Here is a 14,297-nt window from a genome sequence, read left to right on the forward strand (position 1 = left end):
ATTCAATTTCCTTTCTTTTATAATATATTTCTTTTCTATCTTGATCAGTTAGTTCTTTGTATAATGATTCAAAATCTCCATATATTACAAATGGTACTTGATTTTTGTCATCACATTTTTTGAATTCTAATATTTTATCCTTTTCATTTGGTAAAACTAATTTACAATAATCATGATTATCACATAATTGTTTATGATTTAATATTGCACTTTCAGTTCTGAATTTATGTAAATATTTTCTACATAGATATATTTTATTATCAAAATCATTTTCTAATTTAGAAAAAAAATCAATTCGTTCAATCCACATATAATGGTTCTCCTAATATAATATATCTATAACACCATTTGAATCATAATCTTTTGATAAATACAAAGGTTCTAATGTATAATGTTTTATATTGTTCCCTTTTGTATTTGGTAATTTGATTAAATCGAATACATTTATTTTTAGATTATTATCTCTTTCTATTTTTGGGATATCTTTAATTCTAACTGGATAACTGTCTATCTTATAATTATTTTCAAATTGTTTATAATCCGTTATTCTATAAGTATGTTGATTATAATCTTCAACTGGATGTAAACAACTTATAATTGTCCATAGAAAACATTTATCATCAGAATTTTGAACATTTAGTTTTAAATGGTAATTTGATATAACTCGATGCTTCAATATCTGGTTCTTTATAATATGATAAATTATTTTCACCAATTGGTTTCGATTTAGTTAATTTATTATATTTTGTGTTATAAACATGTAAAGTCATAAATTTATTATTTCATCAAATATTAAATCAGGTCCTTCAAAATATTTCTCTTCTATTTTACTTTTTATTTCATTATAACAATTATCTAATCTATCATCTATATGTTGTTTTGAAATAATATGTTGTGAATGAGAATCTATATTATATATTGGTTTATCTTCAGATTTTATAAATTTGATTTTAGCAGATATACTAATTTTAGGATATTCTACGTCTGTAATTATTTTTATAATATTTTTCATATTTTCTAAATTTTTGTAAATTTTTTCTAATGTTTTACCTTTATGAAATTTAAACTCGATAGCAGCTGGACCATTATCACTTTTAAATGCTTCGGTTATTTCAATATCTTTTTTATTATCTAATGAATTAATATGATTTCTAACATCTTCCATATATGATTTCTTATTATCTAGAGTATCTTTTATTCTCTTAATTGTCTTCGGTTTCTTATCATTATCTTTATCAAAATAATCTTGACCTAAAATATCATTATTGATATTTCTAATATGACTTTTAGATTTTAAATGTTCTTAATAATATCTTTTGTTGCCGAATGATTGATTACATGTATCACATTTATATATTTCTTTTTCATTCTTTAATTCTTCTAATTTAGTTTCTAATGTATCATCTTTATATTCTAATTTCAATTTATTCTCTAAGTGAGATTTAGTTTAATCATGTCTTGCTTTTTGGGGTTTATCTCTATTGATTTTACATGTCGGACAGTAGTACTTATTTGCTTCCATTTTAATGTCAAATTATTTATTAAAATTGATTCTATTTTATTCGAAATCTATTTCATGGTACCCTTTTTCATTCTTACCTTTATATATGAAATAGAAATCACCAGAACACAATTCTTCTAGATCTTCACTAGATAATCTAAGAAATCTATCTGGTAAATATGTTCTGAATTTAAATTTATTTCCTTTTAATCCTTCATATTCTAAGTGGATAACTAATTTATCTCCATATTTGTTAGTAATTGTTTCAATATTTGTAATTGAATATTTCTTATGAATTGTTAATTCTGTTAACTTTTTGAATTTATAATCTTCAGATTTGACATTTGTAGGATCTTTGATTCGATTTAGGAATTCACTGTGTATTTGTTTACTCTCTATTTTAATAACATATTTTTCATTGAAATTGATTTCATTTAATATAATTCATAATAGATAAGAATATTATTAGAAGTAAAAGGGAATAAATTGGTTCAGGTTAAAGGTTGAAGGGTCGAAAAAATAAATTCGAGTGTGCGAGAATTTATTTTTTCGACCCTTCGACCTTTGGCCTGAACCAACTTATTCCCTATTACTACTGCCTTGAGTATAAGCGATCATACCTCATTTAGTAGAGCTATGAAAATTTAGATATTCGGCCTAGGATAAATAGCGAGCTTTCGCGTCGAGTTCCCAAGCGGTACACCATAATTTAGAATAGGCCTACCAATAACTTATACCTCAGGGCAAGACAAAAGCAGCGCGCATTCGTCTACAGGCGGGAAGTATAGGCGGATGATATTTCAGTGAGTCATGTCGAATGGGCGTGAGGAGCCATTAGACGAATGATGAACGATTCAAACATTACTGTTCTCTCAACTGTTACCACAAAACGGGTCTACTATGGAATATGCGATCACGTGCAAGCTACCAAGCCCATCCGCTTGGAACACGAAATCAGCATTATTTTGTACATTTCATTTTACGGACCCGTCACAATATTGGGCATCTCTTTGAACATCATAACGATTTTAGTCTTGAAAAAGATGAACAAAGACGCTTACTATTTACTCAAAGTTCTCGCTATTTTCGACATATCTTATTCATCAAGTGTGTTTGTCATGTACCCTCTACGCGCAGTTCACCTCTACATACATTTAGGAGATGTAATTTTTCGTATAGATGACTGGAACTTTGGCTGGGAATTTATAGTAGTTGCGTTAGGACCGTTTCATATGTTTCAACATATCAGAAACTGGTGCGTTATTCTTATCAGTTTAGAAAGACTCGTAATTTCACTTTTCCCGTTAAGATCGAGATTATTCTGGACACGAAAATTAGTGAATTGTATCATATTGTTGATAAGTATTTACAGTTTTTGTTTTTTCCTACCGATGTTTTTTCCTGATCGAGCTCTCAATCCGACTATATGCCTTCACAACCCGCCTACCTTTAGGCAAGGCAGGAAATTCGCTTACTACCGCACTATTTTTCAAGGATGGTCAAGTAGTGCATCAGGCTGGAAGGGCACAGTAACAAGTATCATCGTTCCTATGGTGGCACTTTTCAGCGTAAACGTCAGTTTGATTATGGTTTTGATTGTGATCAAATTTTCATCAATTGGTGCAAGTCGTTCAGCAATAAAGAACCCAACATCCAACACGTTAGAGTTGCGTGCATTGAGAATGTCGTTTGCTCTTGTTGCTGTTTTCATAGGGTGTGAATCGTTGACATTTATCGAAAAGTTTCGGTATTGGATAAGACATCTAAAAGTAATTCCTATAGCTAATTTGAATCGTTTTCATACGCTGATGGTTCAGCGAAAAATCGCCATCGGTTTAACTGTGGTAGATTCATGTTTGAACTTTTTAGTCTATTGTTTGTCAAACAGTAAATTCAGACTCGCTACTGTGCGATTGATGAGGACGAAATGTAAACCCTGCCGCCTATTAAAAAACAGTTAAATAAGTATCGTCGTTTCGTCTTCCGCTGAAGACTTTCACTGTTTTATGACGAGCCGGGTACAGTTTCTTAAGTTTAAGCTAAAACGGTCCTTATCATTAAAAACGTGAAACAACCAATTACTAACAAATTCGTGAACCCTAACAACCAGGGGCCGGGCCATATCATATTGTGAAAGCGTTTAAAGCGATGCCGAGTATCGTGACGGGTCCGTGAAAGAAATGTATTGGTAATCTCCTAATTTAAGGTCCCAACGGATCGGGATGTGATGCACATTTTTTATATTTCTCATCGCCGCTTATGGCATTCTTAGTTTCTTTCCACTGATGGTTCCGAGAATGAAATACTCATCAACTGCGTGCTTCGACGGGGCTCGTGGTGTGACGTTAACTCGAAGTAACGAAATTTTTTCGTTTTATCCGATATCACTGTTGAATATGTTATGGTCGTGGCAGGCTTATTCATACAGCTGGAATGCATTAGCATCCAGCATATTTGTACCCATGTGTGCGCTGATCAGTTTAAATCTTTTTTTGATCGCGAGTCTCATGATCATCAAACTATCAAACAGAAAAAAGTTGAATAAGAACGCCGTCGGTAGTTTAGAGCTGCGGGTTTTACGAATGTCGTTTGCTCTAGTCGTCTCATACGTTAGCTGTGAATCATTACTAATCTTTTAAAAGATGGCTTTCGCCGGTTTTCCGATGTCTGTGTATTATATCCCAGGCTTATCGGCTTCACAAACATTGATCATTTACCGGAAAGCGGCTATCGGTCTGACCGTAGTCGATTCTTGTTTGAACTTCGTCGTCTATTGTCTTACTAATAACCGATTCAGACTCGCCGCAAAACCATTTCTCACAAAATGTAAAATCAACCCGAAATGTTATATACGAACAACCGTCCACGCTAGAGGTGAGGGAAAGCGAAGACCTACCAGGTGTCGCTAGTATAGGTACTCGGTCCTCAGAGCTTCATTTTGATCAAAATCGAATCAACGCTAAATTGAATTACCTATCGACGAAAGATTTTCCGAACGCCGAGTAGAAAAGTCAAGGTCGCTGTCGGGGGTCGATAGATCAGTCCAGGTCAAAATCCAGTTCAAAGTTGTTTGAAAATGAAGTAATTTTGACATCTTTAATTGAAGACTGACTGATCACAGCGCCGTCTGGTGATATTCCTATTCCGATCAGCTACACATATAAGTCGAAACTACGCGATGAAATCATTAAGTAAAATATATGCGCTCAATTTATTCATTCTTTGTAGCAAAGGATAAAATCAAACACGTGACCTGATAATTATACACAGTTGTAAGCGCCTTAGCCTAGATTATGTAAAAATTGCGAACCCTGTTGAAAATATGAATATTCAGAATCCGTTATATATTTCTTGTTTTTCTTATATGTAGCTAATATACGTAAAATCTACATCTCGGCATAATTTGAATATTTACACGATGCAAAATTAATGTTTCCTATTGATTTTTAAAAATAAACATCACAAGCTAACTACGCACATTTTAGAAAACTAGCGTGAACAGTTTTTTTTGCATTATTTCAAATATATTAAGTCGGGCTTGGGTTGGTCTTGCGACTGCCAGGGATTTGTTGCGATTGGATTCTCGGCGACCGCCAGCGATAGCGTGTCGAGCACCAGTCGAACTTCGCACCCGCTTGCTGCTGCCAACGACTCGCTCGTGTGTTTTACTTTCTGCAACTCTGTCTCTCCCAGCCGCCGCAACCGATATTGGCGCTGCTGTTACGACTACAGAGGCTTTTCGTACGCCGACGCTGCCGATCGCGTCGCAAGTCGACCTACGCGCCCGGCTTTAAGCTGCCAATAGCGAGTTAAGCGATACAGGGGTATGACATAAATCGACATATGTTCCGTAGAAACGCGATCATTCGTAATCTCAAATTCGATCGGCCGATGATTTTTCAAATTTCAGCAGCTTTGACCGGAAGTAACGACGGCCGCCGACTTCCGCCCGTACCGATCGGCCTTGACCCCTGCCAATCCTGAATGGAGGTGCGCCGTGAAGTGTCGGCGGTCGAGTGGCCGGACATGTGCGACGGGCGTCTCCGGTCGGCGCGGGAGCTGCGTCGCTCAGTGGCGTACGAAGTCCTGCGCGACGCGGCCGCCGAGGCTAGAATGGATGCGCGACGCTGGCCGGCTCTCGAGTCGCGACGAGGCTCGAGCATGACGATCGAAGTCCTGCGCGAGGCGATCTGCGCGGCTTTCACGAACTCCGGGTCGATCAGATCGTACTCGTCGTCGTCGTCGTCGGCAGTCGACGGGCCTCGCCGCGAGACGTTCGGAAGGAAATAGTTCGTATAAACGCAAGGTATGAAGTATACGAGCAGTAACATACCGCTGAATGTCAGCATAGCGCCGATAACGTAGAACGATATATCATAACTATTTGTACCGTCGAACGTCCATCCTGAAACAAAAAACAATCAACATGAACGAAAAGTTCGAGAAGATAAAACGAGTACGTGAGAATTCCAACAATCAGTTCAGAAAAAGACGAACAATTCGTGTATTAAATGAATGTATGTATATTTTAGCAACGTTTTGGCTACGTGAGAAATCCCATGATAATTCAGCCAAAAAGAGAATTCTTGAATAGAAGAGTATATATATAATTCTATTTGATATTATTCGAACAACGTTTCGACTAAAGACTATTAGCTATTATTTGACTCTATAGCTGTATGGACTATACTGATACTCATTATCAGGCATACTCTATGCCTGATAATGGGTATTAGTATATAGCACTTAGCTTAGATATACGTTGCTTAGACATTCGTTTGATGCGGGAACTTTTCGCCTTTTCTTGAACGTATTGTGGGAATTGTTACGAAAAAATGGGAAATCATTTGCAGGAAAATAAGGCTTCTTCTGTCTAGAGGATGCAGTCAATACCGGGGTTCGAATCCTGGTGGAAAAATATAGTTATTCTCAGAGTTGTTTTCTATCTTGGTCTTGTATGCCCCCCTCCACGTTTAATCGCTTAACACTTACCGGCTATTGGTGGACCGATGAATGTAGCTGCACCTTGAAAGACCAACAGTAGTCCGAACGAACTGGTTAGTTTATCTAAACCAATCAGATCGACCAGGACAACAGCCGTCGACGTGATGTAAGTTCCTGTAACAAAAAATGTGATTGGACAAATGAGATATATTTTCCTGCTTGCATTAAGTCGAGTTAATACCAGTGTAAGACCATTTTAGTACAAAAACATATCTAACAACTCTAAGTCCTCAAATTCGAGAGCACTTAATATATGTAGCAACTTAAATCTCGGGCCAGATTTTGCATAATCCCTGGACTCGATGGACCAAACACTATCATTCAGTCCACTGGGTTCCTTAGAACGGCGAATAATTCTACAGTTATCATAGAATATTTTTTGTATCAATCAAATGCAAGATCTATCTTATATCGTACGTTGTGCATCGTATATCGTATATCGTACATCGTAGGATGTATTTACATCGGCTTACCTATTAGTATACCGAAAAACAGCGCGTACATAACCAGCAGCGGGTAGGTCACCATGAACGGCGCCGAAATCGTAAAAATGCCATTGAGAATGTTAGAAAACGTAAAGATCACCAGACGCCCGTTGTCGCCACACGATCGCACGATCTGAGGAATGTCGGCGATGAATCCGAAGAGCAGACGACCGATAGTGTTCCCGATACCGATAACTGAGATCAAAAACGACGCCGACGCTTTGTCGATTCCGTTACATTCGGCCATGTCGGCTAGATAGATGTAAGGCACGTTCAGACCGGTAGCCGTGAAAAAGTTTGAAATACTGAACATCATAAAGATGAAACTTTTCAGCAAAGCGAAGTCGGTTAGTTGCCTGACGGCCTCGCGCACGTTGATTTTGAAATTTTCGAACGAGCTACGCTCGACTATTTCGCCCTGACTGTCGTACACGTCGTACTCATCCATCTCCGGAATCGGCACCAGCGACACGAGACTGATCACGTGACCGGATTTATAGGCGCTCAGTATTTCCAGTTCGCGGAATATTTCCTCCTGGCGGTGCAGCATCTCCTCGCGGTGGCGGTTGTAGACCATACCGGACGCGAACGACACCGACGGAGATGGGTCGGAATTCTGACGCGATAGATTCGGGCACGATGACGCCACGGCGGCGTTCTCGGCGGCGACCACCTCCAGTCTGTTGTTACTCTCAACACCGGTCGTTTTCTCCAAGTGATGCTGCAACTTATTGAACAAGGCTTCTTTGATCTTGTTCTCGTCGAGGGTCTCCTTTTGGTCTTGTTTTTCCGGCGCGTCGTCCGCGGCGTCTTCGTCGGGCATTTTGATCGGCGGCAGGGGTCTAAACAGGGCCCCGCAGCAGGCGCAATTCAACAGTAACGCCGACAGTATGAGCGACGTTCCTCTCCACGCGTATTCGTCGACCAGTTTCCGAATCAGCGGCGCGAATATGAACGTACCCATTCCGGATCCGCACACGGCCACGCCCATCGCCAGCGAGCGCTTCTTTTCGAAATACTGGCTGACGATGACCACGCCGGGTAAATATATGAATCCGAATCCGATACCTTTATCAACAGAGAAAAAATTCAGAGAGTTACTAGGTATATGACGCGTACTATAGTTGAGAATGTAATTGATTTTCGGAAGGTACAGAGTTTTCAACATTCGAAAATTCGAAGAAACGCATGTAATTTGTTACGAAATCGGGGAAAAACTAAAATAAAACTTGATGTGAATTCAATAAGAGAGTAAAATTCAGTTGAATAGAGTGTATATATTCGATGCGACAAGAAACCAGTACCAAACATAGGTGGCACTGCATCGTGCCTGGCTCACTGCTCATATATGAGTTTTCCCGGTTATAACCACAGGAAACGACCGTAAGACCAGACACAGAGCCTGGGTCAAACACGACTGCGAAATGGTCTTATGTCAGAAACACCTCTGCGTGTACGGGCTTTAGGCAGTGTGTGTATATTCTGGCAGAATAGCCACATTCCGACGCGGAGAACAGATGATTAGTTTAAAACCCGCTATATACTGAATCTAAAGATCAAAATCGAATATAATTTATCAAGAATCATAATGAAAATGCACGACATTTCGAACTCTTACTAGAGATCGTTGTCGGGTGTTGAGATCACACCTGACGATCATCATTAAATTGTGCATATACCGTTTTTAGGCTACATGCTATACTTTTATAAATGCAAAGCAAAGTATCCTATCTTAAGCTATAAGGACAAATACTTGTTAACATTTTAAGCAACGTTTCCGCACGCTACATAAATAGCTGGCACCAGGACTAAACTCACCTCCGAACAAACCGTACGTGATGTAGAGGGAATAAATGTTAGTCGCGAATACGCTCAGAGCGAACCCAATACTACAGCTGATAGCCCCGACTATGGACGTCACCCGACACCCGAATATGTTCGTCATGATGCTAGCGGCTGGACCTGCAATCGATCGTATAGAAATTAATGATAATTTACAAGGATATACGTAGAGTTACATTCGATTTGGTTGCGCTAAGGTAACTCAACAAAATGAAGATAAAAACGCATTGGGCGGTAGTGAAAAACTTTGATAAAATACAAAGTATGAATCTTTGATAAATGTAGGGTCGATTGCTCACAAATTGGTGAAAGATAATGATTGGAATAAAATAGTCGAAATGCAGTTTTTCTATGTTTCATCTATGCACTGGTTACTAGCCAACCTGTGAACAACTGGGCTCAGTTAAACGAAAAAGTTTGACTAAAATTTGTGGTGTGATTGCTATTTTTACTTATTTTTTTTCAATTTGGACAACAATACCTGATTCAAGCTTAAACGTTTTCATGAACCGACCCCTGGCCCCAATCTTTTTTTTAAATCTAAAAAACAGTTTAAAGATGACATACATAATACATATAGTAAGGTCTGGATAAAAAAGCCACTTCTCTATCTATCCAAAACGTTTATGCTACAAATCTGACACGTTTTCCTCTGTTTTGTTATAAACGTTTTCAATGATAAGATATGCGGCTTTTTTTATCTGCATCGTAGACTTTCCTATGTATAATGTATATCATTGACTCCACCAGTTATGGGCTGCCAATATCCCTCAATGGTCATTTTGATATTTCTATAAATGTTACGCAAATCTTCAAGGAATCACACAAAAAATATCAAATGGTGATATATTCATTGTCCTGCGCGCAGGGCGTCACCAAAATAATAGCACCGGATGAACTCCTATAGTTTCAGCTCCATCCTAAACAACGGCGCTTATATCAACGATTTGAATTGCCACTTGTACCGAGTCACCTTAATGTCCTCGCATCGTGTGTAACTCGAGGGCAATATGCTCGACGCAATAACCCACAGTGATATACATATCTATATCTGTATATATATATATATATATATATATATATGAGTGATTTCAATATTTTCTTGGTCAATGAAGTTTTGAGTCGTTTTTAATGCTTTCCATTTCTGAATACAAGGCCTATCATAATACGGTGTTTTGAACGTTAATGGGTTTCGTATACAAACGTAAGAAATCGTGCTAACCAGTGGACTAATAGAACTTATTGCTAATTCCTTATAATGTCCTTTGGACCTGTATTTATTTTGTATCTACTTCGATGACTTGATGATTTATTTGTATCAGATTTTAATAGAACTGGTCCCTTTGATGGAGTCTATTCCTCAAATATAGGTTTGAGTGAAAAACAAGAAAATTAATTTGAAAGTTTGTCGATGCCTTGAAGAAAAAATGACGCATATGTGTATCAAGGATCGATTAATTTATTTTGAATTTGAATATATCCCCAGTTGAATTGAACGGACCGGCAACCCCAATAATGATGACGTAGTGCACATCTACTCAAAATTCATTATAAAAAGATATGAAAATTTATTGAATGGAAAAGAACAGTCAAGAAAGGATATGTTCAATATGTACCGCATTTTTAACAGTTATTCTGAAACGCCAATATCGATGACGTAGTGCACATCGACTCACACAGAACCTCTCAAATAACGCATGTCGTTATCAATGTATATAGACATGATTGTAACGGTTTATACGGCGTCAATTGCATATCTTTCAATTTGAAATTTTATATATTCGAGGAGGACACCCCGACCCCTTAACAATTGGTTATAGAGCTTGATGTTGTATTTGCTTAACGCAACTAAATGGCCTGTCCGTACGAAAAGGTCGAAATCAATTAATAATTACCTGACGCGAATGTGATGCCGATCATTAATGACACAACCCACGAGGTTTCCCCTTTACCGGTTCCGAAATATTCGTTAAGCTCCATGATTATAATTCCGAACGAATACGTGATCCCATCGGCGATCACGTGTATGATAAACGAACCCATCACCACCCACCAACCCCAACCGCCATCGATATCCGGATTGTTTTCCCGTTCGATCATCCATGCCGGCTTCGACTTGCGATCGTCGTCGTCGTTTTCTTGCTTTTCGCAATCGAAGAAATCATCCGGGGTCGATTTCGCGAGCGAGTCCTTTTCGGTGGGACTCGTAGCCGCCGTGCCGTTGGTGCCGTAAGCTTGCGGTTGCTGATCGGTGGTCGTCAGCGGTTCCGCGTCGCTCTTCCGGTTTACGCCGTGGTCTCTAGTTGCCGAGTTTTTACCTTTCGCTCTGGAGAAGATGTTGAACGTCGAATTGACCGAATCGGTGTCAGTATCATCCGCCACGATATCTTTCTTTCTACCGTGCATAGTGGTCGGATTGCTAGAAACCTGGAAGAAAGGCAATTTAAAGATTATTTCTCTCATAATATCCACGATCATCACTATTAATGAGGACTCTCGTACTTTCGACTACAGCAATCGAGCTTTAAGTGTCAATGAAGTATTCAGAGATACTCAAGGCCTTTTTTATAACTTGGTTTACGGGAACCACCTCTTAAATTTGAATAAAAGTCAAATACAAATTTAAATTTCAAAAGTTTTATTATTTTCTTTATTACCGTCGCGGGAACGAAATTGGCGAAAAAAAATGAGCAAAAACACACACACACACACAATTTTTTTAAAAATTATTTCGCCACCGCCGAATGAGAACCGAATGATGAACAAAATTGAAAAAAAGCGAGTTTTTTTATTGATCGCAGTGCGCAGAATTCGAACTTTCCGAGAATCATTTGTTTCGACATATGTATTCTGCCCTATCGACAGATCCCTCTTCCTTCAAAAAGTGATTTCATCTCACTAAGGGAATTTTTCAAAATTTTATTTCCTCCTCCGAAATGATATTTCATTAGGTCTACCCCGCAAACCAAGCTATTATAAACAGGACCCAGTATATGACAGTCGTGAGCTAGAGATAAAATTGGTTCATTTTCAACTTGTCAACTCACGAGTCAAACATAAGCTCACAACTATAAACAAAAATACACCCGCTTTATGTATAACTGACAAAATTCAAAACGTTCTCGGTGATTATTTGCCTCACCGTCAGTACAACTCTTATCGACGACAACCGATGTTGTAATTAGCACTGACATGAATGTTACCCGGGAAATGTTTTGTTTCTCGGAAGTGGGGATAATCGGAATGTCTACGCAGCGAAAATCGGTTTTCTGTCACTGTTATAACATCGAGTAGAGACCTGACTCACACGACTTTACCTTCCGATTTAACCAGACTTAAACGACTTTACCTTCAATTCCCATTACATAGACTACAATTATAGAACTTTTTTCTAGAATTCCGATTCGTTCGTATATAAACTTTGTGGCTAGGCCCACCTACGCCCAGCGTTAACTGATCCGTGGACTACACATTGGTCATCTACTCTGGCTACCAATTAAACTAAGGATTGGATTTAAACTGCTAACATGGATTAGTTCCTGATTATGTCTACAAAGTTCTCCCAAAATATTTACCCGCTTATCAACTTAGATCTGGATCGGATAATTTGCGTATTATTATACCAAACTATAGACTTAGCACCTTTGGTGGATGGTCCTTCACATGTCTTGGAAATCATCATCCTTTGGAATACTGTACCTAAAGTATTCGTCTTGAACTCGATCTCGGTAAATCCAAAAGACAAAATCCAGAAAACTTACCTGTTTACTGGATTGCTTTAAAGCGCCTTAGAACATTGAATCAGAGAAAGTGGCGCTACAAATAGTATATTTCATCATCATCCGATCGATTCTAGATTTGGTTTGATTATTTCGTCATACTTCTGCTGAACACGCCAGCATCGCCTGCATTGTATAAACATCGTGTAATATATTCAAATAACGAACTTCGTCTGATATCGTATCAGGCGGCAATTTCACAATCCTCGCAACGCGTAACGCGATCTCGACGTCGCTTTTCTAAGTGTCACTTCTACGTCGTATACGAGTTGAGGAAAAAAACTAATTGAAACCGCTAGAAAATCCTGAGAATAAGACGCCCGGTTCTTATCCTGCATCTAGAACACGAGTTTTTGCTTTATTACGTAATGCTATATTGAAAGAAATCTTCTCGCTTGGTTCGTACACACGCGCACACAACATGTCTATCGCGCGTTGAATAAAGTAATATTGAGTTTAAAAAATACAACGAAAGCATCTGCGGCGTTACCTTAGTGAACGAACGAACTCTCGCCGTCTCTCGGTGAAATACGAAATTAGCCCTCTCTAATGTGTATGGTGGTTGATAAGGGCCATAACGTAACATTCCTTCTATGCAAGGCGTGTGTACCAGAACGCCAGAACGCCAACACGAAAAAAATATTGAATTTCTTTTTTAAAAGTCTCTTTATTTCCGTTTTGATGCACCGCCAGAAATCAAAGTTTCACTGTGGCGCCCCCACCAAAACAAAAACAACGAAAACGTCAATTTTTTTTCCAGAATACGTTTTGGTGCGCCAATCGGACTGTTTAAAGGAAATTCAACATTTTCTCTTTCGTTTTGGGGTTTTAGCGCTCTAGCGCCTACATTTGCATACCAGGAATTTCACGTTATGGCCAGAATCAGCCAGCACGAATGTATATTATGCGTATCGGTCTCTATCCTTGAGGCACTATGATTAGCGTAATGGGGAACAGGCGAGGCTACTGCGGCAATGTAGTATCGGCTAGGTTCATTCCTTTCCTAGAATAATAAAACATATATACTAAATGCCACAAGGGACCGAGAATGCCAGTTTATACGTATCGTTAGTTTTGATTTTAGGGGCATCATCATCTAGCGGTATACTTTCGTTGCAACATGCACTTCGATGTCCCATACTGTGCCTGGTGCAGGGTTCATTAGACTGCAGTTAATGACCGGCTCCACGGTTTCTGGATGACCCTCTAATTCATTTTCGATGAGTGAATTTTACAGGCGAATCTTTCAAACTCGCAACTGTAGCACTAGGTGGTACTGTATGAATCAGTCTACTCGGTAATAGTCGTCATTTTTACTATCGATAAACCTACGTAACTATGTTACGTATAAATTCATGGCATTATTTTGTCATTATTGGTAATGATCGAGTGAAGCAAATTTCACTTGACCTGCGGAGACCTCATAATATCACTAGTGGCAGAATCCTCCAGGTGTCGCCAGTATACGATACGGCATTTCTTCCTTGACTTCTGGAATTCTATGGCGTAGAAAAATCGCGCCAAATATGTAGCACGAACTCTAACGATTAGTCCTAGTTGAGCTTGATTGAAATCAGAGTTTATTGAAAATGAACTACTTTTGATCGGGTACGTCTGATACTTAAGTGACGCCACCTGACGGGAAAGCTGGTGTGCATGTACCCGCGATTATGCAGTAACCAATTT

At 38.6% G+C, this 14,297-nt stretch overlaps 1 protein-coding gene across 1 annotated transcript; it reads right to left on the reverse strand.

Moving 5' to 3' along the window:
- Window positions 1-5,400: 5,400 nt before the first annotated feature.
- On the reverse strand, window positions 5,401-11,238 carry LOC141904447 (monocarboxylate transporter 14-like). The gene is made up of 5 exons (XM_074793036.1): window positions 10,728-11,238; window positions 8,809-8,952; window positions 6,979-8,058; window positions 6,494-6,619; window positions 5,401-5,906 (listed from the first exon to the last, which is right to left on the reverse strand). Exons 1-5 carry the CDS (start codon window positions 11,236-11,238, stop codon window positions 5,401-5,403), a joined length of 2,367 nt encoding a protein of 788 aa, XP_074649137.1.
- Window positions 11,239-14,297: the final 3,059 nt, after the last annotated feature.

This window comes from Tubulanus polymorphus, chromosome 4 (assembly GCF_964204645.1).
Source record: "Tubulanus polymorphus chromosome 4, tnTubPoly1.2, whole genome shotgun sequence".
Classification (NCBI taxonomy): Eukaryota; Metazoa; Nemertea; class Palaeonemertea; order Tubulaniformes; family Tubulanidae; genus Tubulanus; species Tubulanus polymorphus.

Coding starts and splice junctions, on each gene's coding strand:
- LOC141904447 (XM_074793036.1), bottom strand. CDS start 11,238: ATGCACGGTAGAAAGAAAGATATCGTGGCGGATGATACTGACACCGAT. Junction 8,059..8,808: donor CACGTACGGTTTGTTCGGAG/GTGAGTTTAGTC, acceptor CTGTTGATAAAG/GTATCGGATTCGGATTCATA. Junction 5,907..6,493: donor CATCGGTCCACCAATAGCCG/GTAAGTGTTAAG, acceptor TTTTTGTTTCAG/GATGGACGTTCGACGGTACA.